A 24,433-nucleotide genomic window follows, 5' to 3' on the forward strand; every position below is an offset into this window, starting at 1 on the left:
GGACATTATGTTTAAGCATGTATTGTTCATTTCATTTAGGTATTTAGACAAAGATATCTGCTGAAATAAGAAAATTAGTCAAAACGATTATATTTCTTCCACCAACTCCATAGCTGTTCTGTGTAAAGATGTCTTAGAGGATGTTACAAATGCTGAGGATTTGTTCAAGATAAAAAGCTGAGGCAAAATAAGATTTATTGAGGACAACAACTTATCTTTATATGGAAACAAAAATCAAAAGTCAAAATGTCACCTCATTGTAAGCAGTCTGTTTGATCCCATGAGATCATTGTTGCCTGTCAAAGATAAAAGGAAGGAAAGAGACTGGGTCTACAGATTTATTTGCAGCCTTTTATTGTTGTCATATTATCGTATATAACAAACATGCACTCTTTCATAGTTTCGCTTAGCATAAAAGTTGAATATTAGAGGTCTGATAATTGTACCCTGTGGGACTCCGATTAGATTTATGAACAACTTATGTTCAAGATCAAAGTATTTATTATTTAGTTTTTTAAAAATAACTTCAGGACACAAAGTGAAACACAAACATCACATATTGTTCTGAAATCTAGTTACACAGATTGCTTTTAAAATGATTACTTAGACACACTTTGAACCGTCCCTGAATAGATCACTTAGGTCTGGCTGATCCAGACACACCACATGCAGATGATGACCATCGCATAACATGAAATGAGCAGCAGATAGACGCGGAAGAGCAAAAAGTCAAGGACGTATCCTACTTGGCACCACTGGTCCGTCAGCTCGTTCTCCTTCTGCAGCGAGATGAGATGGGCACGAAGGTCTCCCATATATTGACAGATCTGTTTCAGTTCAGGCATAGAAGCAGCACCTGGCAGAAGAGCAGTGACAGAAGGAATCTGGGTCTACATCCAGTGAATGCCAGCGGTAACTGTTAAAACTGACAACTTTAGCACATGCATGACTAAATTAGAACAATAGGAAATATCAGCATATCTGACCTAATGGTGAATTAAAGGCTGCTTACCATGTCAAACTTAAAATACCCCCCAAAAAACAACTTATGTTGAGAATAAAATTACATTTGACTTACTAACCAAATAACATAAAGCAAACAAAAATGCCTCACATGTAAGAGACTAATTAAATCACAGAAGAAGCTAAATTGTGTAATTATAGTTATATTTCATTGCCTGACATAAATCGATTAATTGTTTTTCATAGATTACAGCTTGTATTTCTTATTGGTCAAGCCAGTTGGCAATAGTAACAGCGAAGTAGTATTTGTAATGGACAGAGTTCGATTACCTTCGTTGGTGTTTGGGTGCGTGGCAGGTGTCTGGATGGCTGGTTGGATGTTCCATGACTCCGAGTTGCTATTTGAACTTTGAGGTTTGTCTTCCTGTGGTTCAGAGGGCGGCTGGACGTCCTCTGGCCATTTGTAGCAGATAAGGTTGGCTATGTGTTTGAGGACAACCACTCTCACCCAGTTTGGGACTTCTTTAGATTTCATGGAGCTGTGGTGGAGGACATTGGTAATGATGACCGTCTCCAGTAGACTGATGACCATGAGGGCCAGACACACCGAGAAATAGATACCTAGATTAAAGGAGAGATTGAGAGATCAAAGGATGCATATTAAATATGTCACATATACAAAATGTATTTCCTCAGTAGCAGAAGGCAGCAAAAATACATCTGTCCATCAGTACAGTTACTTTGTACAGTGATTTATTTTAGAGAGTATCCCTCTTATATTAGGCAAGGGACCCGTTGATGCTATCTTAATACAGCCATTGGCCACTGAAAAAGCTTCAATCAACCCCATTACACTGTATGTTTTTAACTCTCAACATCATCCCGAAAGCAGAATTTAGGAAATGTAAAAAATATACAATTATATTACATTTCATAAAATATGTAATGACCGTTATGATAAAAATATTAAAATATGTTAAAACTCAGAAACTCTGCTAGATCCAATACTTACATTTCAATTCCTTTCAGTTTATATCTCTGTGTTAATTATCTGATAAACACTCAACAAGACAGCTGTGTAGTTTTGAAAAAAGCAAGGGGGGGAACTCAAAACTGCATTGATTAACTTTTGCCACTTAGGGGCAAATTACATAAACGTATTGAAACCATTTAAGAAAATAGATAGGTGGTGGTTGGAATCAGCTACTTCATTATCATGATGTTGGTGATGGTAAACCTATAACCCAGGCTATGAGAATGCTCAGGTTACATCACAACCTCTGACCTATGATGGGCGTGCCGTTGGCTGTGCTGGGCAGCAGGTCGTTCATGATGAGCAGGAAGACGGTGTAGCCCAGGATGAGGGTCATCTTGAAGGAGGCGCGATCCACACTGTGCGGGGGCAGGTAGAAGGACATGATGTCGATGAGCATGAGGAAGGAGCTGGGGATCAGCAGGTTGACCACGTAGAGGACCGGCCGCCGCTTTATGATCACCTAGTAAACAAGGCGCAGTTTAAAGAATCACCTTTACATGTGTTGGACATCAACAACATTTTTTTCCAAAACATGGTACGTTATCTGTCATAACATATAATGAAACTGACTTATCTTAGGAAAATATGCATTCGGAAGGAACATGTTATAATGACAATATGTGTACGTTAATCTTGAGTAACAGTTTTATTTTTGCTTTTTTAATTATGTGTTAAACCTGCAATAACGGATTTGACCACTCAGGGGCAGCCCAATCAAGTTGTAAATACAGCATTGACTTATAGGTATATATTCTCTCATTGTCCTTCTCTACTGATATTGAGCATGTGTGGTGTTTGTTGCTTGGTGTTTGGAGGTTTGGGGTTATTTTTTATCTACATATTTGTACCTCCTGATCGCCTCTTGTGCTGCTTTAATCCTGTACAACCTTACTATCATTGTGTTCCACTCTTTATGACTGCACTCACCCAGATGGTAATGATGTCCCACTGGTCGATCCCAAACGTGAGGATGGATGTCTCTCCCAGGATGTCTACTAGCTCCCACTCTCCGCTGGCTTCCAGGTAGCGCTTTGAATTTCCAGACATTTCCTCAAAGGTCAGAGCTGGACCCAACCTCACATCCCTTACTGTGAAAGATAATAAACAATGAGAGAGGGAAAACTAGTCAAATATAGCACAATCCAAGTTAATCTATATAAATCATTTATCAGTTACTCTTGCAAACTACTTGACCTATGTGCCTAATATTGTATGTGCTCATTTAGGACCGTATGTCCAATGACGCCTCGTGGTTGCCGTGATTCACACTTTTTGGAAAGAATATATAAAATTAACAAAAAGACCAGATGAGTTTGTGATTGTGTACATTTTAGAACGTTTTTTCTTACTAGTATGCATGTAGGAGCCAAATGTAAATGAGCAATTCTGCACATCAAAAGGAAAACTGAAGATCTCCAGGTTGCAGGATGAGACGAGCCGAAGCATCCTGTCCCAGCGGATGTGACCGGTGTGGTTGACGTAGACGTAAGGACACGCTTGGGAAACATCGTCATCCACACTGGAAGGGATAAAAGACACAGTTGAAGTAAAAGGACAAAGGTATAATTTCTTAAGGAAACAAAATCACAAACAAAACACTTTCACAGTTCATTCCACTTCTCTGCTCTCTCAGCTTTGCAAGCTGTCTCGTCAGATATGTTTTCAATAGATAAATAATCACACTAACAACTAAATTAGATGGTCATATCCCACACTTGCCTGAGCAGGATCCACTAATCCACCTCCTTCCCCCTACTTTCTAGTTCTGAAAAAACTGTGAACAATATGGTCGGTCCTGCATCTATACCCTGAACCGTCACAAGGTGGTATGTTTTTTCAACACAGAGGAGGCAAACCTGTGGCCATCTTTTGACCAATAGTAGACCTATTTGCATTTATGGAACATTTCTCCGATGGCTATGGTATCATATTAAAGATGAGCAATTCTTCCCCCCATGGGCATTTCCCCACCCATAGCCTTTGGGATGAGCCTGATGTACGTGCTGCCACACAAGGGAGCAATGATGCAGCTGGTGCACAAGATCACGACAGAGCAGTTTTCATTTTAGTATCACCTGATTGTGAGTGAGCAGGCTTGTTTCCGGCCCTATTTCAGATGGGACCTGAAGGTCTTTGTCAGCTTCAAGATGTGCAAGAAACTCTGGTCCAGGCAGGAAGCGGGATATTTTCCCATCAAGATCTGTCTCTTGGTTGCAGCTGAATAGTGGGCTATAATTACAATAATATTTACAGTTCTGACTTTTTCCATTGGAAACCTATGATCTCCAGTCTGTTCCAAGTGCACAACACCAAAAGCAAACACTCTATATGCTGACTGTACAGACTGTGTCAAAATGATGTTTCCTTGGCCTTGTACCCACAACTATAACCAGTATAACCTCCTAGTTTATTTAGGCTTTTTTATCACCGCCCTTAATAAAAAAATTGCAGAGATTGTTTGCCGTAAAAAGCAACATAATATTTTTATCATCATTTTTTCTTTTTCCTAGGATGTAGTTCAGAAATGTTGAAGTTTATTATGAGCCATACAGTTTGTGACAAAACCCTGAAGGAACCATACATAACAAACTATGTACAGCTGGTTAACTTACAACTCATAAACAATGATGTCTGGAGACCAGAGCTGCGCTGCGGGGAGAGAAATCTTGGTGACGCCGTCACACTCATCAGGGTCCCAAACCAGAAACTCATGTCTCCAGTACTGCAGCGAAATAAAATGAGTCAGAAAAGGTTTTTTTGCCTTGACATTTCATAATGTCTGTATGTGATCCTTCTGTTGTTACATGCACATGGTACATCAGATTACATTTCATTTTTGACAGTGTATTATGTCTTTCCATGCTACATACCTGTCTCAGCCACAAGAAGGTAGTGAGTATTTGGGTTTTCTCATTCTGAAATGTAATAATCATTAGTTAATGTGAAGTTCTAATGCAATGATTTACAGCAATTCACATGATTTTGATAGTATCAAAATGTATTATCAATTGCAGAGATAGATCTTTGCAAAAATTAAGTTCCCTCTCTCTACAATAATGAAGGTTCTCTAAGAGCTTCTTTAATCTGGATTTAGATTGGAAGGATGGATTTCTCTGATCCGCTCACGGACAAACTCACCACCCCCAGCACAGCATACAGGGTGAAGGAGATGTTACTTATGGTGGGGTTGCTGAGGTTCACTGCTGGCCTGAAGGACTTCAGGTCAAACACAGCCAGCATGGACTCATGGGTCGGACCGCTGTGTCCCTCTTTGCAGGTCAGTTTACCACAACATAAAGACACTAACCAGAGAGAGGCTGTTTATAAAAATAGTTTACTCAACATAATATTATTGCAAACATAAATAAGATAAGATGAAAATAACATTTTAGACTTGAAAAAACGAGCTTTGTTTGAACATAATTGTATATTCATATTATAATATTAATTTGAGTAAAACTAAAGGACAAAATACATCACAATGACATTCTTATATTAAAATGTGTATAATATAGCTTAATGACTCAAAATTATTTGTTCTACTATTGAATGATTACAAATGGTAAATAAAGTGGATAGATGAATGATAGATAAGTGTTTTTCTCCATTTGTACATTCTCATATCCAAGCAATTATAATTTACTTGGGCAAAACATAAAATATGACATCTATATCATTGCATTGTAGGATCATTTAGACTTGAAACATGCAGGATGAACTAGAAAGAATGTTTTCTGTTGCAGAGCTAAACATGCGTCACTCATCATGAACAATAAAGTAGTAAATAGAAATAGGTCATCATTACCTGCAATGAAGAGTGAAGCTGAGATTATGCTGATTCTCTTCAGAGATGGATTCATGCTCGAAGTTTTTGATGAACTAAATATCCTCCACAACCAACAATCTGACCAGGGGTAAGCTAAAAGCTCCTATAGGCTGTTCAAATGCACAGACACTTGTTTTTTGGCACCTAGCAGGACATTGAAATGACTAACAATAATTCCCTTGAGACTAACTGTTAACAACACCCACTACATGCCTTACTAAGTTAGGCCCTTAACTTTTGGACAACCCTTTTGTACCCAAATGCTTACTGAGTTCTCGTAATGTCATCAGTTTTGTCCCCATAACATGAGTAATAAAAACAGAAGTACAATATCAAAGATATACCAAACAAAATATAACTTTTGTGTTGTGGAGATTGTGGACATATTTTCTTTTACTAACTTATATATAATATATTGCAGACTCAAGCACATACTGATTTCGCTATCCTTCTGAGGACAGTCAGTCTTAATGGACAAACCTTATTAGAAAATAACAGTGAATTACAGTATGTGCAGATGGATCATAAACACTCTGAATAACATAAGACGTGTTGTTCCACACCTCCAGTAAGCATTGAACCATTTTATTTTTCAACACCTCCACCTGTGAAAGTTCAAATCTGTTCCAGACTCAAGTCGTAGGCTACCAGGTGCTTAATTAAGGTTTTACACTTGTCTAGAAAGTTGAGTGGAGGAACACATTTATTTCAATTCGTTTATGCTAATTATTCATTTTCGAAATTGCAGGGTTTGAAATGGTGACCGTGCGGTTTTCATATGACCTGTAGTCTGAGATTTCACCCGCCCCAAAACAGCAGTTCCCTGACCAGGAATCGAACCCGGGCCGCGGCGGTGAGAGTGCCAGTGGCGCCAGCAGGGGGGGCCAGGGGGGGCCATGGCCATCCTGATATATTTGTTATATAAATATATTGTATATGTGTTCTCTCAAAGGTTAGTCCGCCTTCGTAGCTCTACTACAGGATTAGGGTAGAAACTATTCATGAATTATTTAACAACATGCTTTATGACATTACACACTTAATATTGATCCATTTTATTTTGTTTTCTCTTGTATTTTCTTCCCAACATCTTGAACTTTAAAGTTTGTTATCAATGGAAGTTAAATCAAGCTTTAAACAGATCCTCTTTCTTTTTTATTTTACTGATTAAGTAGGCTACAGACTATTATAAGATCCTATACTTTCTTTCTTACCGTGAAGTAGTGAAAAACAGATGAAAATAAACATCTTTACATCTGCCATCACGTCGGTGTCCCATCAACTTAAAGCCAAATGTCAACGGTATAAACAAATTGTGTACCTTTCTTCTGATTGGCTTAACTCAACTCACAGTTTTTCCTTATGAAAGTATAACATGCTTGTTTTCTTTACATTGCATTACCATGTTACAATGGTGAGATTGTGTGGATATATTCCAATCATCTGTTTTGAAACTCTAGCTCATCACTCATATTCAGTCATTTATCTGAATATAAGAAGCAAACCAAAAAGGACACACACAAGGTGAAAGACCATGGCCGCTCCTTTATTACTGTTGAGATGCATGTTTTCAATGAAGCCAAGAACCTTTAAGACACATGTTAAGTTTGGAAGATACCTTGAGGTTAGAGTCTTTACTGTAAGTCCAATAGTTTGTAAGTGTATGCAAATCATTGTTGAAAGAGAAGAGTCAACAGGAGTTTCAGAAACTCTCGGATATTTGTTTCAGAGACAAGACCATTTTCAACAAAAGAAAATACATGACAAAACATTCAAATGTATTTTAAAAGGGGTACAAAATGTACAAAGCTTCTTTCAAAAGCTCTTCGAAGTATATTGACAAGGAATAACAGAAATCATGTTTTTTATCGACCAACAAAGCATGATAACAAATAATAGTTCAGAATCCCCCAAAATATGAAAAAAGCGAACTCAGAATATGTTTCATGATTTCACCCAGATTATGATCATGGTAACGAAGCTGACTGATATGAAGAGGATGTAGAGGCCGAACAGCAGGCGGTCTATTATGGATCCCACCTGGATCCACTCCTGCGAGGTCTGGCTTCTTCCCTGCTGCTGCTGCTGCACCTGGAGGCGGATGGCCTGGAGGTCCTTACCCAGGCTCCTCAGCTCCTGAAGGGCCTTGTCGTTATTCAGCTGTCCCTTCTGTTTTGGAGCCTCGCTGTCCGCTGCCACCACAGAGAAGACTTTCATTTCTGTTGCAGAGGAGATGAGGTGATGGAAATTGTGATTATTTATGTGTTTTTCTGCATGCTGACTTCAAGAAATGTTTCACCTTACACCTACCTTGTGTGGCAGGATTCTGGATGACTGTGTCCTCTAGATCTCTGGGCTTTGGAGGAAGCCTAACCAGGCGACCCAGGATTTGAAGAACCAAGACTTGGAGCCAGCGAGGGACTGGAGAGTAGTAAGCGGAGCCACACAGCAGGTTGGTGATGATGATAGTCTCCATTAGACTACTCATCATAAGAGCCAGACACAGCCCCAGGAACACATCTGGGATATTTATAATAAAATCCAAGTTAAGTCCAGGCAGGAAAATGCAAGATTAAGGCCATTGACATGACGTTTATCACCTTTTATGTCTCTAAAATGTGCAAATGTGCCAGTGAACAGTTGCTGTTTACTCATTTGATCTCCACTTACACCCAATGGAACAATTTGGTTCTGGCTTCTACTTGCTCCACTATGTTCACTAACCAGTTGCTAACTGCAGTTGTTTGGTGCTAGTGTACAGTTGTTTTTCAGAGCTTTTACAGTAAAATATGATAATGACGAAAATAAAAAAACAAAAACAAACAAAGAACCAAAATATCCTACTTGCAAAAACCTAAACATGGACTGGGGAGCATTACCTTTACTCAGTTACCATAATACTGTAATAATTAACTCGTTTTTGAATTGTGTGTTCTTGCACAAGTAGAACATTACTGACAACTGTCTTATGAGAGGAATAGTGTTTCCAGTGGTGGGCAGCAGGTCGTTCATCATGAGCAGGAAGACAGTGTATCCCAGGATGAGGGTCACCTTGAACATGGAACGGTCCACAGTCTGGGGGGGCAGCAGGAAGCTGAAGAGGTCCACTGTGATGAGAAAGCAGCTGGGGATCAGCAGGTTCACCACATAGAGGGTGGCCCGGCGCCTCACTGTCACCTGTAGCAGTGTATACCACATTTCTCAAGTTATATAACAGTACAGCTGTAATCAACTGCTAAATTCAATTATGACATTAAATCTCAGTTAAAGTTTTCTACATTTTAACAGCATAAAAATAGGATAAAACTCACATTTGTAGCATTTGGATACAGTATAATGGTTTGGTTTAACTGACTACTGCATATGTTCATATTACTGTGTATGATAATGGTACATGCATACATCCATATGCTGTGGTGCATTCATGTTTCATCATTTTTTTACCCTTAAGCTTAACATTATTTGTATATATCATAAGATATTTGGTGACTAAAATAGTCTAGACTTTTCAACTATTACATCTTACTCTTAGCTTTCATGCTGTGTAAATAAGATAAAGCATTACAATAAGGTGAAAGTCAACAGTATGTTCTTACAAAGAAGCAAATCTCTTGGTACAATTTGTCACCCCCAGCTGGTAGAGTGATGGTCTGCACTGTGAGACCAATAAGTTCCCACTCACCCATGGTTGTCATCACTTTTTTTGATTGGTATAAAATATCCTCTACAGAGGTAAAGATGTCCATCTGCAGAACAGCCTCTGAGCGGAAAAAATGATTGAGTCAATGCTTTTGTGAGACCTTATACATACTGTATATGATGTCAATAATAACTAAATATCTTCTACTTACTACGGTGTAAATAGGAGTTGAAGCTTAAACTGCAGTTCTGGACGTCAAATGGAAACGTGTAGATATCGAGTCTGCAGGAGCTGATCACTCTGATCGGATGTGAATCCAGCATGAAGCCATTCGAATACAGATAACTGTAGGGCACGAATGGAGCTGAATTCTTCTCCATACTGCAGGACAGGAAAAGACAAAAGACAGTAAATATCAACGGTAATATCTACCTTCTGTGTACGAATACAAAATGCTTAAATATATACTCCAAACAAAAAATATAAATACAGCTTTTAGTGAATTAGTCAATCCACAGCTAATGCTGCTCTTACAATTCATTGATGACCACGTCTGGTACCCAGAACTAACTAGTTAGGTCTGTAATTGGAAATATTACAGCTTTTTAAGATGTTACCAGCTGGTGACATTTTAAAATATCTTGTACTCCCATTGAAACAACATTAATAAAGAGCAGTATTATTTGTTGGTGTAATTGGACAATAATAGGTTAGAGTATTTGTTTTTGGTAGTTTAAGTCCTGTAGTATCTAGTGGTCTGTTGCTTGATAAATAAGGATGTTTATTGTAGAATACTTACCATATCTTGCCAGATATACGTTTTAAGAACTTGAGCCTTTTCATCCTGAAGAAGAACAAACAATCCGTCATACAGTATTTATGGTCTGAAAATGAAGTGAGGCCAGGTTTATAGTGTCCCTTACCAAGCCCAAAATGCCAAACAGGACAAAGCCAATGCTGACGTTGGTGGGAGTTGAAATATTCATGGTAGGTCGAATTTCGTTTAGCTTGAAGACCGGTTGGAGAGCCTCCAGCAGGGAAGGTGTGTCGGGTCGAGAGCAGTTCTGCATGATGGAACTACACGGAGCTACTGAAATAAAGAAATCTGTCATTATGATTATCAAATCACATTAACTGCACGTACTAGTAGCAAGTAAAGGCATTTCCCAAACGTATTAATGATTCAAATATAAAAAATAAATGGTATAGTTTCTTGATGAACCCATTATTAGGGGAGGAGCTGTACTTACCATGCATGAGCACAGAGATGAAGATTAATAGAACCTTAGAAGGCTTGACTTTCAGCGGGCAGCGCTAAAAACATTAACATTGGGTCAAAAGCCATTGTTAGTTTGAGTGATGTGCGGGTGGTTTCGGCTATTTTGTTTCACATTTTAGGTGAAAAATACAGACTTGAACAGACTCTAGAAAAGTGAAAATGAAATATGTATAATTGTGTTTGTAAGTGTGGGTGCACTTTAAGAAGCCACGTGAATTTGTTTAAAATGTGGCATGTCTGAAAGCTCTGAATCCCATCAGTAGGAAACCCTCCGAAAATATCCAGATTCAAATAACTATATTTAAAAAATAAAAAAGGGACATTTTGAGTATCAAGGTTGTCAACATGAGAAAACAATGAACATGTTTCAGTTTGATTTACATTTAAATGTGATCAACAGCACACCAGGGTTATGTTTGGGCAAATAATCTTACCCTCCTGCTCATACATAATAAATAACATCTATTTACCTACAAAGAAATAATAGATAAGAATACAAAAATAGTGAAAAAAGTGAAACCATGTTTTTTATGTATAGTTTGAATACAACATTCACTATATTGCAGAAATGATGGCCGTGCATACTAGTCTCAGTCCCTTGGTTGTAAGGGATATCTAGATACAATACTATTCAGTGATATTAGGACAGCAAAGCTTCCAACCCTAACCCTAACCCTAACCTCATCCAAAACCTTCAGCATGATTGTGAGCCATCAGTGCCTGACCTATCACTGCAGCTATGTTCAAAGTCTTGTGATTGGATGTCCATAGTAATAGAATATAGGATGCAATACTGGCATTACAATTAATGAATAAATAGGAAAACAATTTGAACATGCTTATTATGTTTGAAATAAATGTCAATTGAAAGCTGAATGAAATTTTTTTCAAGTAATTTTATTTCTTTCACAAGGATTTCCAATGATTTTAGAATGGCACAATGAATGCAATTATATGAATCAAATATAACGAATGCAGATACAACCGCTTAAAATGCTAAGAACTACTATATAAATGGGATAAAGTAAATATAATATCCGGTAGTGATGGTTTGACCATAGGTTATGAGTAAAAGTAAGACAATAGATTAAGAATATGTTTAATATATTGTTACCAAACAAAACAATACAATTATCAAAGTGATTATTACTCGACAACTGTTTCAGTCATGAATGTTGCCCCTTTCAACAGACAGCCATTGTCTATGGGCTGTATGAGTTCCCCCAGATTATGATGATGGTAACGAAGCTGACTGATATGAAGAGGATGTAGAGGCCGAACAGCAGGCGGTCTATGATGAAACCCACCTGGATCCACTCCTGCGAGCTCTGGCTTCCTTCCTGCTGCTGCACCTGGAGGCGGATGGCCTGGAGGTCCCTACCCAGGCTCCTGAGCTCCTGAAGGGCCTTGTCCTCCAGCGCTGGCCCCTTCTCTTCTGGAGGCCCGTCAGCTTTCTGCTGTGTTGCCTCAGCGTAGGGTTTCATGCCTAGTTTTGAAAGAAACAATTATTAAATTCACTTCTTCTAAGTGGTGTGTGTGTATAAACAACATCCATCTTAATTACTCTGTACTAGTCATTTTATGAAATGTACATATATGTACATTGCCTTTTTATGCTGCTGCAACGCAAACATGTCCCAAATTGGGATCAATAAAGTGCTTCTGATCTAATCTTATCTAAATCTTAAAAGCCTATATTTCGTACAGAATGTACTCTTTTCTTTAGTCTTCTGAGGCAGGCAAACCAGACAGCCCAGAATTTCCAGAACAAACACTCGGACCCAGCGAGGGACGGGAGAGAAGTTGGCCGAGCCACACAGCAGGTTGGTGATGAGGACAGTCTCCAGCAGACTGGTCACCATCAGAGCCAGGCAGAGGGAGAAGAACACATCTGGCAGAGAGAGGCAGGAAACAGGTTGGCACTCACTCAATACCAGAGATGGCAGAAGTACACACATCCTTTACTCAAGTAGAAGTACAGTGTTTAAAAATACTGTAGAAGTACTGACTAAACTTCTTTACTCAAGTAAAAGTAAAGAAGTATGGGCTTCGAAATGTACTTAAGTAAAAAGTATCCATAACTACCAACTGTTTTAAAGAGTAACTGACCTCACTTTATATTAATAGAACAATCACGTCATTCTTAGCTAATGAATGTTTCGATTCTGAACAAAAGGACAACGTTTTCATTGGTCCCTTTTCTTTAGAGAAGACCAGGAAAGGATGATGGATACACGGATCGTGTTAAAATCAATAGGCATGCAATGTATCTAAATAATAATGATCACGCCATCAAACGCAGATTAAAACTAAAGTAACAAGCCTGTTTTGAAAATGTAAGAAGTAAAAGTACAGGTATTTCTGTTAAAAATGTAAGAAGTAAAAGTAAAAAGTCATCAGAAAAATAAGTAGTGGAGTGAAGTAAAAATGTACTTAAGTACAGTAACAAAGTATTTGTACTCCACTACTTCCCACCTCTGCTCAACACTGTTTAACAGGTGGACAGCTGTTTATACTGGTCAAACATTAATATTTTAACAGGGTTCAGTCAATACAATGAACACTGACTTATGAGAGGAATGGTGTTTCCGGTGATAGGCAGTAGGTTGTTCATGATGAGCAGGAAGACAGTGTATCCCAGGATGAGGGTCATCTTGAAGGAGGAACGGTCCACAGTCTGGGGGGGCAGCAGGAAGCTGAAGAGGTCCACTGTGATGAGGAAGCAGCTGGGGATCAGCAGGTTCACCACATACAGGGTGGCTCGACGCCTCACTCTGACCTGCAGATAGAAGAAACAAATCCTTTGGAACCTTTTCCATGCACTTTTAACATTTCTCTGAGCTTTTACATTCTTTTTCTGTCGTAACACAGTCCCCATACAGTATAATAACTGCAGCTACACAATGAATGATTTTAATGGGCCTTATATAAGGTGTGTTTGACAAATGAAAAACATTACAGGACAGAATGATGAAGCAAAGTAAAACATTTTTAAACATGCTTGCTTCAAAACCAAATATACACCTTTGAAATCTGAGACTGGAATTTAATTCAAGGCCAGGTTGTGAAAATGACACACACTTACATGAAATACAAGCTCATCAATGTAATTCCCCTCGATATCTCTGTGACTGTGATGGGAGGTGATATCCAGCAGCTCCCACTCTCCCGTGGTGGTCATCCAGCTTTTGGAGAGCTTGGTGATGTTTTCTGCATCCCTATCCAGGACAATCATTATGTCCTTAGCTGGTGAGAGAATACATCACAAATATATATAATCCTGTAAAGTTAAGGCCACACAATATACATTACATACATATATAAATGTATATTTTCTCTAAAGTAAATGTGGGTCTACTCTAGATTCTTTACATTTCATTGATGATTTTTATCAGTTAAGAAACACAAATGTGTACTTATAATCCTAACTCTGAGGTCACAGGGGTAACTTCATAACAAACTTTAAAAAGAAAAAACATGATTATGGAGTATATATTTAAGTTTGGTCGGTGGTCATGGTAAAAAAAAGCAAATGTGTTGTGAAGATGATGTTTGCACGTTCAACATTTAATTTGCTAGGGCTAACAACTATTTACTGCCTCTTATTTACATATGCATTTACATTTCTGGCATTCAACCTGGCATACAGAGTTATTTTAGGAAAGGAAATTAGACCTTTGGTGAAGTGACTTACCCAGGTGGATGTAGGAGTTGAAAGTCATAGTGCAGTTCTGTATATCGAAGGGAAAAGTGTAGATATCGAGGTTACAGGAACTGACCACTCTGATTGGTGAGGCATCGTGCACCCTACCATCGCTGTGCAGGTACACATACGGCACAAAGGGAGCTGTGTTTTCATCCATACTGCAAGACAGGAACAAGAAGAGCAGTTACGAGTCAAATGTCTGCAAAACAAGAGCATTGCACCTTATATTTCTGAACTTAAATGGGTGTGCCCTTGTCCCTAAAACCCACGAGAAGACAACATTTTAAAGTATTACATGTTAAGCATTAATCTGACCACACAACAATCTGTCAACTAGTTCTGGGAGATCTTTTTTTCACCACAATGAATGAACACATGCAGCCCTGCTGATGGAAATACCCCCTAGCACGCACCAAATGACTAAACAAATATAATCCTTAAATAAAATGCACTATTTATGGCTTTTGAGCGATGTTTGATAAAAGCTAAAGTTCCCAATTGTTTTGCGAAATGATTTGCTTGTCTGTAAAGGATGCATATATACTGTATACCCACAATTCATTGATGACAATATCTGGCACCCAAAACTTTTTCCTGGGAAGAGAAATCTTATCGGAGCCACACTGCTTTGGATCCCAGCGGACAAACTCGTTCATCCACCACTAAATAAAAAAAGCGGTGTCAGTGCACAGATCTTGTATAATGTATGGTACATTCACATAATTCACTAACATATCCCATCATTATCCAGTCATTAATGATTAAGACGTAATGATGGATCATTGGAATACGTACAAAATCCTGCCAAAGGTAGGTAAGCAAGAGTTGACCCTTTTCATCCTGGAAGACAAGAAGAGATGGTTTAAGACCGAAGGTGTTGCTGTTTTAAGATATTTATTTGGGACCATTTAAATCCGAAAAGAAGTCTCAGTGGAGCCCAGAAAGAAGCGGTTTAAATCAGATTTGGTTGAAGAAAGAAGCAGTATAACAGATGATGTTGCTTTTATGGTGATTTATCAATACTAAATATACTGTATAATATACAATCATAAAGCTCATACTGGTATACAAATAACTTTTAAGTGATTTGCCTATACCATGTAAGTGAAGAGTTTAATTCTAAGACAAAAGCCACATTCAGATTGTAAATGATCCTTTACTAAGAGCTGAAACATACCACTCCTAGTATCCCATACATGGTGAAGGATATGTTGACGTTGGTGCAGGTGGTCAAGTTCATGACAGGTCGTATGGCGCTCAGGTTAAAGATTGGAGCCAGAGCCTCCAGCAGGGCGGGCTGGCTCGGTTCAGAGCAGTTTATCTGGATAGCACTATCCGCAGCTGAGAAGAAGATTAAAAAAGGAAAAGCTCTATAAAAAAAGTTTTTGGACTTTATAGATCTGCATGTCACTAGAATAATGTGTAAGAAGATTGCCTGAGCTTTAATTCACAATAATCACTGGGAATTCAATGGAATTTCTTTAAGAATATTAATAAAAAGTATAAAGGAATTTAAATCTTCCTGCATTTGGCAGACAACATTGCATACATACAACATAGTATAATTGTGCATGCAGTACACATTAACCTGCATTTTATCATTCCTTTGTGTTATTTGTTTTTAGATTTATTTTATGTAAGCAGGCCTATTACTTAAAATTGTGCTTTCCAAAAAAGCTCTTACCTGGTATCAGAATGAGAAACATGACCACAGTGGCCATGACTGATGGTGGAGGGAGACCCTAGAATATAAAAACAACAATTACATTAATTTGTCAATGTAAGTAACTAAAAGCACTAATTATAGATTTATATCAGATTTAACCAAATGCTGTATTTAACCTTAGAAAATAACACAGAAAACATACACAACATGTAAGGTTAGGAGATACTTTACCTTCAGTGTAGCCCCCTTAGGTGTCATGATGTCAAGAGTTGAATATTTATCTTTCTACAGTTGTCAGATGAAAGCACTTTTTACCGTATCACATGCCTGGAAATCACACAATAATAATAATAATAATTATCACACTGCTCTATGAGAACATTTGCTTTATTTGTCAATTGCATGAACAGGAGAGTCATATATAACTGTGAATAACCATTGTCAGAAAGCAAAGGCATACCCACCACTTACCACCAGAAAACTCACTTCAGCAAGACTAAATTCAGCGTTGGTGTCCAAGATATACAAACTGCCAAAGTAATCCAAGCGTGATGTGGACAAACCCCTGGCAAATGATGTGGGAAATGCAAGGCGGCTACTTTCCATGAAGGTGGTTTCATATAAAACAAACATAAACCACCGTTTATGTTTTGTACCACACGGTGTGACTTGAGGACGGTGAAGACTGACCACAGCGGCATCAGCGTCACACATGCTGGTTGTACGCAAATAAAGAGTGGAGGGCCTTTGAGAAACATGTGTCCTCTGGTGTCCTGCATGACAAACTATTTACATTTTTCATTACAGTATGTTGTCCGGTTGCAAACCAACCTTTCTTCTTTTTCTTTTTTCCATCACATTTTTTATTTATTTAAGCAGAAACACAGAAAAACATGGTACAAAACACATACATACCACGGGGAAAAAAACAACCTTTCTTTATATTATATTGCTCTACAGAATGTGATTTAAAAAAAAAAAAATGTTATTGTAACTAAATTGCTTCGAAATGTATAACATCCTTGAGGCTTTTCACCAACACCAGGCAGTATTCTTCTTTGATTAATCTTGTGTTAATGAAGTGTGAGGAAATGTGCTGTGTTATAGATAAAGTGCATCACTCACTTCGTGTTTGACACAGACACTTTACGACTGATACCATGCATAAAAAAGGACCTACTGTGTGCAAAATGTCCCTTTTTTTTTAATTATTATTTTTTTTTAACCCATAAGGGCCCACCGTGACACAGGTGTTACATGACATTTAAATGTTCTGGAAAGTTCCATCTATAGTTTTAGCCTTGTTTTTATCCCATGAAGTATCAGTGACACACCCTGAACAGTCTGGTGAGTCATGGGCCAGGTCATGTGATTTCGTGTTCCCATAACAACATGTCCAATATGTGTCAGACTAACACATGTGACAGAACTAACCACATTTCAAAAGCTTTTTTTGTTGTTGCTAAAGGTACAATTCAAGCCATTTAAGAATTAAAATGCTTACATAACATGTCCTTTATTAGATTTAACCTTTTGTGGAAACATTTCTTGATTAAGTTGATATGAAACAAATGAGATAAATATCGCTGTGACACTGATGTCACATCTGGACTTTAACTCTAAACGTTCACAGTAAACCTGGAGTGACAAATATGCACAATCAGAAATATTATTATGATCTGCTCAGTTAATTTAGCTGATTCAATAATGGTATTTTTAGTTAATATATTCTTTATTCTTCAATGTTCAAACTAATTTAAACAAAAAAATCATCCTCATTAATTAAGTTATAAATAAGAGTGGGGGGGGGGGGGGGGGGGAGTTACATAGAAATGTGTTCTATGTGTTCTATTTATGTCACGACTGGAGGGCATGGTAGACAGGAGGCAAATGCAGAAGGTTGGTTGAAAATCAAAAAATCCTTTAATTGCGTAACAGGCAACAAAGTAAAATCAGGCAAGGTAAAACATGAAATCCCTCAGAACAGAATCCTTCCAACGACTTCCAAACTCACAACAAGAAAAACAGAACTTAAATGCACACAACAAGACCAATCACACGAACAAGACACAGGTGGGGAGGGAGGAGAAAACATAGGGGCACCGCACAAGGTGAACACAATCGGGTAATCAAGCAGGAGGGAACACAGAGACAGGAAGCAACAGACAAGACGGGGGGGTGAACACTTTTCACAAATAAAACAGGAAAGCAGATCTTGACTGAGCAAAATAAAACAGGGAAAACTAATACGAATTATAACAATTTAGTCTAAATTGTCTTCCCCTTAATCTCCCCAAAAGTAGAAATGGGTCTGGGTTCTTATGGGTTAAACATTGTACTGTTTAAAGATTAGTTTACTGGTATTTTAGTGACTACTTTATAAAAACTGTACTTCAAGTGTCCAAATTCATTGACATGCTTATATCTTTCCTTTTTGTGCAATAATCATACATTACATTTAAAATCAGACAAAAGTATTTGAAAACAGAACACATTCACACCATTATTGTTTGTATATACTTCAATTATTCCCAACATTTCTGATTGTAAGAATGTTATTTTAATGCTTTGGAGAAGACAACTTCATATGTTAAGGACTTTTGACTCCCAAAAAGAATAAATATAAAAGCTTGCATGCACTTGACTATTGTTTATACTGTAAGTATGATAGAAGCAACCAACAATGACACGGCAAGAAAGGAGAGGAGATCAAATACAATTGATTCTTTACTAAAGTGTGTTACACAAAGCCTGAGACAAATATATTAATATTTCAAATTAAGAGCTTTGAGAGCAATAGCCTGCAATACAAGCCTCACAATGAGCAGGCTCATGGGGACTTTTGACTTCAAGGGTTTGATAAGGTGTTTGTGCTTCGCCCAGGTCTTCATGGTAGCATTTTATTCTTATCTTCTTCATCAGATTCTCCAGGAGGATGTCTATGTTTTCGGGGGTGATGGTGGGCTTCTCCATCGGAGCTGCGCTGCACTTCTTGCAGTTCTGACGGAAGGCCCTCACCTTGACCACGCCCTCCCGCTTTGTCAGGCGCATGTTGAAGAGCACCATCACCTTGTTGGATGGCCAGCCTCTCCCACAGGAGGTGCATTTGAACCTTAACATGACAGAGGACCAAAGTTACTTGAATTCTGCACTGGCCCTTTAACAAAATGACAAATACTCTGCTATAAGGGTTTCCAGTCCAAAACATATGATCTTCTCAATAATGTTATTTATGTTTCACAAATAGAACTCTAACTCCATAACTAAGCTTTTGTTACACTGTAAAAAGCATGAACTTACATTCAATTCCTTAACCCTAACCTGACCCTTATCCTTTCCTAGAATGTACCTAATTTAATTTGTGGGGACCCATTTTGGTCCACTAAACAGGCGACCATTTATTCCTATAAGGACATGTAAAGAAACATAGTTGTAATGATTATTTTCTATATCTGTCAAATAAATTATAAATCCAACACACTGCTCTTTAGGTACCAGTAGATGTACATAAACAAACCTTTATAAACCAAATGCATCCACTAAACTATACTTTATATTAACCTAACGTATGGTATACCATATCTATATACACACAGCACCTATATCAATTTACAGTATACTTGTTCACTGACCATGCACTGGTGTTCCTGATGTACTGCTTCCATCCAGAGTTCGGGCTGTCAGGTACAATATTGTCATCAAACTGCAGACGCCAGGAGTCTTCTTCTGGAAGATCATTTGTTTTTATCTGGAAAATACTCATCCACTCCGGCTGTGCCATCCTGTCAGTGCCAGTGGTGACGATGACTGAAGAGACAAAACACTAACAGTTGATCTGTACACACTAACAGCTGACTCATGTAGCCTTATATAGAGTTCATGAAAATGAAACTTAAAAACAGAAACCTGGTTTCCTTAAGTTTCGAGTCTAGATGTCAACAGCCCTTGGAATGAGGAGTGACAAGGTTGTTTTAATGGGGCAGATGCCACGTCTTATAAATATACCAACAGCATTTGTGTATGACATGAAGAGAAGGTAACACCCATGTAATGCATTTATGACTGAGTGATTTATGACTAGTATTGACTAAATAGTTTTAGTTGACTAAAAGTTAAGTTTCATTTACAAATAAGTTGCACAAAAAAAAAATGTGATTAGTGTGTATTAACCTAAATATGATGTTTTCCTGAGTCCTTCATAAAAACTTCATAGCTTTCACTTATGAAAACTACAAAAGAAATGAAACTGAAACTCTTTCCTGTTGTATTCATGCAACACTGCCACTTGCTGTTATTATGTTGACTTGTCTTGTATGTGTGTACAGTATGTGTGTGTGTGTGTGTGTGTGTGTGTGTGTGTGTGTGTGTGTGTGTGTGTGTGTGTGTGTGTGTGTGTGTGTGTGTGTGTGTGTGTGTGTGTGTGTGTGTGTGTGTGTGTGTCTGTGTGTGGTGTGTTCATTTATTTGAAAACAGAAAACACCCAAACGGAAATAACAAACATGTTTAGTTTATTGCTTGTAAAATCTTCTGATTTACATTTCTTTGTAAGAAGGCTGCTTTAATGCTTTTGAGAAACATATTTACATTTGTAATAGAACACACAACAAGGAAAAACCAACAAGAATAATTATATGAAAGCTTACATGTACTTGAATGCAACAGAATGACAAGGAGTAACTCCTATTTTAATAATGTTAGCTGAGGCATGACATATTATTGAAAAGCCTGAAACAAATCCATCATTTTTTTTGTTGTATAAACAATAAAGCTGATTTAAGAGCGGTTCTTTGGACAGAAGCCTCTCATACAGGCTTCACAATGAGCAGGCTCATGGGGTTTGTTGCCGTCAAAGTTTCTAAAATGCTTCTTCTTTCGTTCCAGGTTTTCATTGTAACATTTTACTCTTATCTTCTGCACCAGATTATTCATGAGGGGGAAGATGTTGTCGGAGGGGATGCTGGGCTTCTCCATCGGGGCTTCGCTGCACTCCTTACACTTCTGACAAGAGGGCCTCACCTTCACAACGCCCTCCCCGTTTCTCAATTGCATGTGGCAGACCACCATCACCATGTTAGAAGACCAGCCTCTGCTACACTTGGAGCATCGAAACCTTAAAAATGATAGAGGCACTTTAGCTAAATGAAAACCAACCAAAGTTACACTGGAAAGATTAAGCTTAAGCATTTCGAAGCAGCGATTTCCTAAAATAAAAATAAATTATATATTAGCTTACTGTAAACATCACTTGGCCACCCAAATGATTTGGCTAAACAATATTGATAGATATAAGCTAGTTTAAAGGTTAAAATATAAAGAAAGAATAATTTCCTCTCAAATTACACACAAGTCACTACAATAATACTACATGATCTTTGTCCATGCAACAAAAGTAGTGCATGTACATAGACAGAGATTCAAACATTAATATACAAAATGCATTCACTATCTATCTATGAAATACCACACACACTGAATTTACCTTTGGGGTCAGTCAAGGTTTATCTTATCTTACACCAACTACAGTAATAGTCCATCACACTGACCTCGCCCCTGTGTGCACAATACACTTCTTCCAGCCTGGTTTTTGGCGAACATCCACAAGATTCTCATCAAACTCCAGACGCCAGGAGTCTCCATGTTTAAGATCTCTTGTTGTGATCTGAAACTTCCTAGTCCACTCCGGATCTGTCATCCTGTCAGTGCCAATGATGCTGGTGGCTGAGAAAGAGACAAAACACTGACAGCTGATTTTTACAGTATACAAACAACGTGTGAGCACCGGTGACTCTTTATAGGTTTAGGGAGGGCAGTGGGCACTCTACCAAAAATAGATTCAAGGAAATGAAACCTAAATGTGGAAACCTGTATGGTGTATTATGATAACTTTGTTTGCAGGTTGTCTATTTGTAGATCAATTCAATCAAGGCAGAACCCATCTGATGAAAAGGTAATAGCTTTGTGTGAGTTTGGGTTGTTAGGTTGCCTAACATTGAACACTCCCTTGTGATGGACTGCAAGAGAAATGAAACTCAAATGTTTTTAAGTTGTATTCATGCAACACAGTGCAACGCTGCCCCCTGTTGATGTTATTCTCTCTTGTCTTTTTTGTTATCTGAATTCCCGAAAATTGAAACATAAAGTCATATTTACTATATGTTTGATGACGCCAGACACTACATATTACATTACCATGTTCACATTGTATATAGCGTTACATTGACAAACATCATTGGGACTATATTTGTATACTTAGTGCTACTATCCATTCAGAAAACTACAGTTGCAACACTCAACTTCTTTACCATTAGATTAGATAAACTGTCTGTACATGGTATTACTTTTAAAATTTGTTTTCATATTTTCATTGTATTTTCCTTAGATACATTTATGTCACATGTCCACATATTTCCAGTCCTATTTAATTTAATTTTTCTTTTGTAGTTATGTTTTATTTTTATTTGTCCAAGTTCATGTATATTATAGGTAGACTAATATGATATACCACGCTCCTTAGCTGTGATATAATGAGCATATATCACGGCCTGAAGTGAGCTATTGCTTTTATAAAACGGTTACCAAGTGTGGTAATATGAAAGAAAAGTACACACTCTAATTTAAATAGTTTTTATTAGTAAATAATGATGTTCAAAATAAAATAGTCCCTCCGTTGCCTTCTGCGCGAAACATAGTGCGAGGTGGTTGCTATGCAACAACACTAACAGCTAGCGAACATATTAGACAGAGAGCGTTGATCCATTATTTGGCTTTTTATTTACATTAATGTGTATGTTGCTGTTTATTGTGCAGCCACTGAAAACCTGTCCAGCATTAGTAGAATGGCTTACGTAATGAAAAACAACAAAATAAGTTACCATAGCTATGCGGATGACACACACATTTACGTAACCATTTCACCAGGAGACTATGCTCCAATTCAAACAAGTGCATTGAACAAATCAATGACTGGATGTGTCAGAACTTTCTCCAATTAAACAAAGATAAAACTGAGGTAATGGTCTTTGGAGCCAAGGCAGAACGTATAAAAGTTAGCGCTGAGCTTCAGTCTGCAATGTTCAAAACAACAGATAAAGCCAGAAATCTAGGTGTAGTCATGGACTCTGACCTGAGTTTCAACAGTCACATTAAAACAGTTACTAAATCAGCCTACTATCACCTAAAGAATATATCTAGGATAAAAAGACTAATGTCACAGCAGGATTTGGAAAAACTTGTCCATGCTTTTATCTTCAGTAGACTGGACTACTGCAATGGTGTCTTTACAGGTCTCACTAAAAAATCTATTAGAAAGCTGCAGCTAATTCAGAACGCCGCTGCTCGAGTCCTCACTAACACTAAGAAAGTGGATCACATCACTCCTGTTCTGAAGTCTTTACACTGGCTTCCTATGTGTCAACGAATAGATTTCAAAATACTACTGCTGGTTTATAAAGCTTTGAATGGTGTAGGCCCAAAATACATTTCTGACCTACTGCTAAATTATGAACCATCCAGATCTCTCACGGTCTTCAGGGACTGGTCAGCTTTCTGTCCCCAGAGTCAGAACTAAACATGTAAAAGCAGCGTTCAGTTATTATGCTCCAAATATCTGGAACAAACTCCCAGAAACCTGCTGCCTGCAGGTCCGCTGCAAATCTGACTACTTTTAAATCCAGACTAAAGACTTTTCTTTTTGCCGCTGCTTTTAATTGAACTATTCACATCTTAAACTGCACTGTAACTTTTATTTTTTAATGTTTCTTTTATTATCTTTATTATTTTTAATGACTGATTTTAACTTTGAATTGCCTTGTGTTGAAAGGTACTATATAAATAAACGTGCCTTGCCTTGCCTTGCCTTGCCTTACGTGGTTACTTGTATAGGTTGAGGTTGTTCTAGGCTGTTGCTTGGCGTGGCGAGAATATTGTTCCACTTTCTCCGGTCCCCGAGATTCGGCTTCCAGTAGCAGTCTAGAGAGAGCTTTCGCACCTGTGGCCACTAACGGCCCCTACACACGGCGGCGTGCGTTGCCGCTTCAACGCTTCTGCCTATTCACTTTGACGTCACGATTCGCCGAACTGCATTGTGGGAGAAAAGCGTAGCTTCTCTCGCGGTGCTCGCTGCAAAAGTAGAGCAATGTTCTACTTTTGCCGCCTCGACGGAAGCGTCAGCCAATCAAATCCCGCGTATGCAAATCTGACAGTACAAGCACTAGCCAATCAAACCCCGTGTATGTTGGGAGAGCCAGACCGCAGTTATTTCCCATATGTCAAAAAATGGAGGAGAAAATTATCGTGGCGGTAGGGAATCACCCAGTAC

General features: G+C 38.1%; 4 protein-coding genes across 4 annotated transcripts; all 4 read right to left on the minus strand.

The window, feature by feature from the left end:
- Window positions 1–584: 584 nt before the first annotated feature.
- On the minus strand, window positions 585–5,859 carry LOC117445557 (5-hydroxytryptamine receptor 3A). The gene is made up of 9 exons (XM_034081298.1): window positions 5,805–5,859; window positions 5,138–5,301; window positions 4,870–4,914; window positions 4,612–4,721; window positions 3,349–3,518; window positions 2,927–3,087; window positions 2,249–2,459; window positions 1,274–1,584; window positions 585–842 (listed from the first exon to the last, which is right to left on the minus strand). Exons 1-9 carry the CDS (start codon window positions 5,857–5,859, stop codon window positions 639–641), a joined length of 1,431 nt encoding a protein of 476 aa, XP_033937189.1. The 3' UTR covers window positions 585–638.
- Window positions 5,860–11,946: 6,087 nt separating this feature from the next.
- On the minus strand, window positions 11,947–16,374 carry LOC117445559 (5-hydroxytryptamine receptor 3C-like). The gene is made up of 10 exons (XM_034081300.1): window positions 16,348–16,374; window positions 16,135–16,192; window positions 15,628–15,791; window positions 15,246–15,290; window positions 15,006–15,112; window positions 14,439–14,608; window positions 13,830–13,990; window positions 13,313–13,523; window positions 12,459–12,635; window positions 11,947–12,230 (listed from the first exon to the last, which is right to left on the minus strand). The coding sequence occupies exons 1-10, from the start codon at window positions 16,372–16,374 to the stop codon at window positions 11,947–11,949; spliced, it is 1,404 nt and encodes a 467-aa protein (XP_033937191.1).
- A 1,642-nt stretch (window positions 16,375–18,016) lies between these two features.
- Window positions 18,017–19,969, minus strand: LOC117445359 (receptor-transporting protein 3). Its single transcript, XM_034080978.2, has 2 exons — window positions 19,749–19,969; window positions 18,017–19,228 (listed from the first exon to the last, which is right to left on the minus strand). The coding sequence occupies exons 1-2, from the start codon at window positions 19,895–19,897 to the stop codon at window positions 18,895–18,897; spliced, it is 483 nt and encodes a 160-aa protein (XP_033936869.1). The 5' UTR covers window positions 19,898–19,969; the 3' UTR covers window positions 18,017–18,894.
- A 638-nt stretch (window positions 19,970–20,607) lies between these two features.
- Window positions 20,608–22,052, minus strand: LOC117445583 (receptor-transporting protein 3-like). The gene is made up of 2 exons (XM_034081329.2): window positions 21,660–22,052; window positions 20,608–21,226 (listed from the first exon to the last, which is right to left on the minus strand). Exons 1-2 carry the CDS (start codon window positions 21,806–21,808, stop codon window positions 20,890–20,892), a joined length of 486 nt encoding a protein of 161 aa, XP_033937220.1. The 5' UTR covers window positions 21,809–22,052; the 3' UTR covers window positions 20,608–20,889.
- Between the last annotated feature and the right edge of the window lie 2,381 nt (window positions 22,053–24,433).

Source organism: Pseudochaenichthys georgianus, chromosome 4 (assembly GCF_902827115.2).
Source record: "Pseudochaenichthys georgianus chromosome 4, fPseGeo1.2, whole genome shotgun sequence".
Taxonomy (NCBI): Eukaryota; Metazoa; Chordata; class Actinopteri; order Perciformes; family Channichthyidae; genus Pseudochaenichthys; species Pseudochaenichthys georgianus.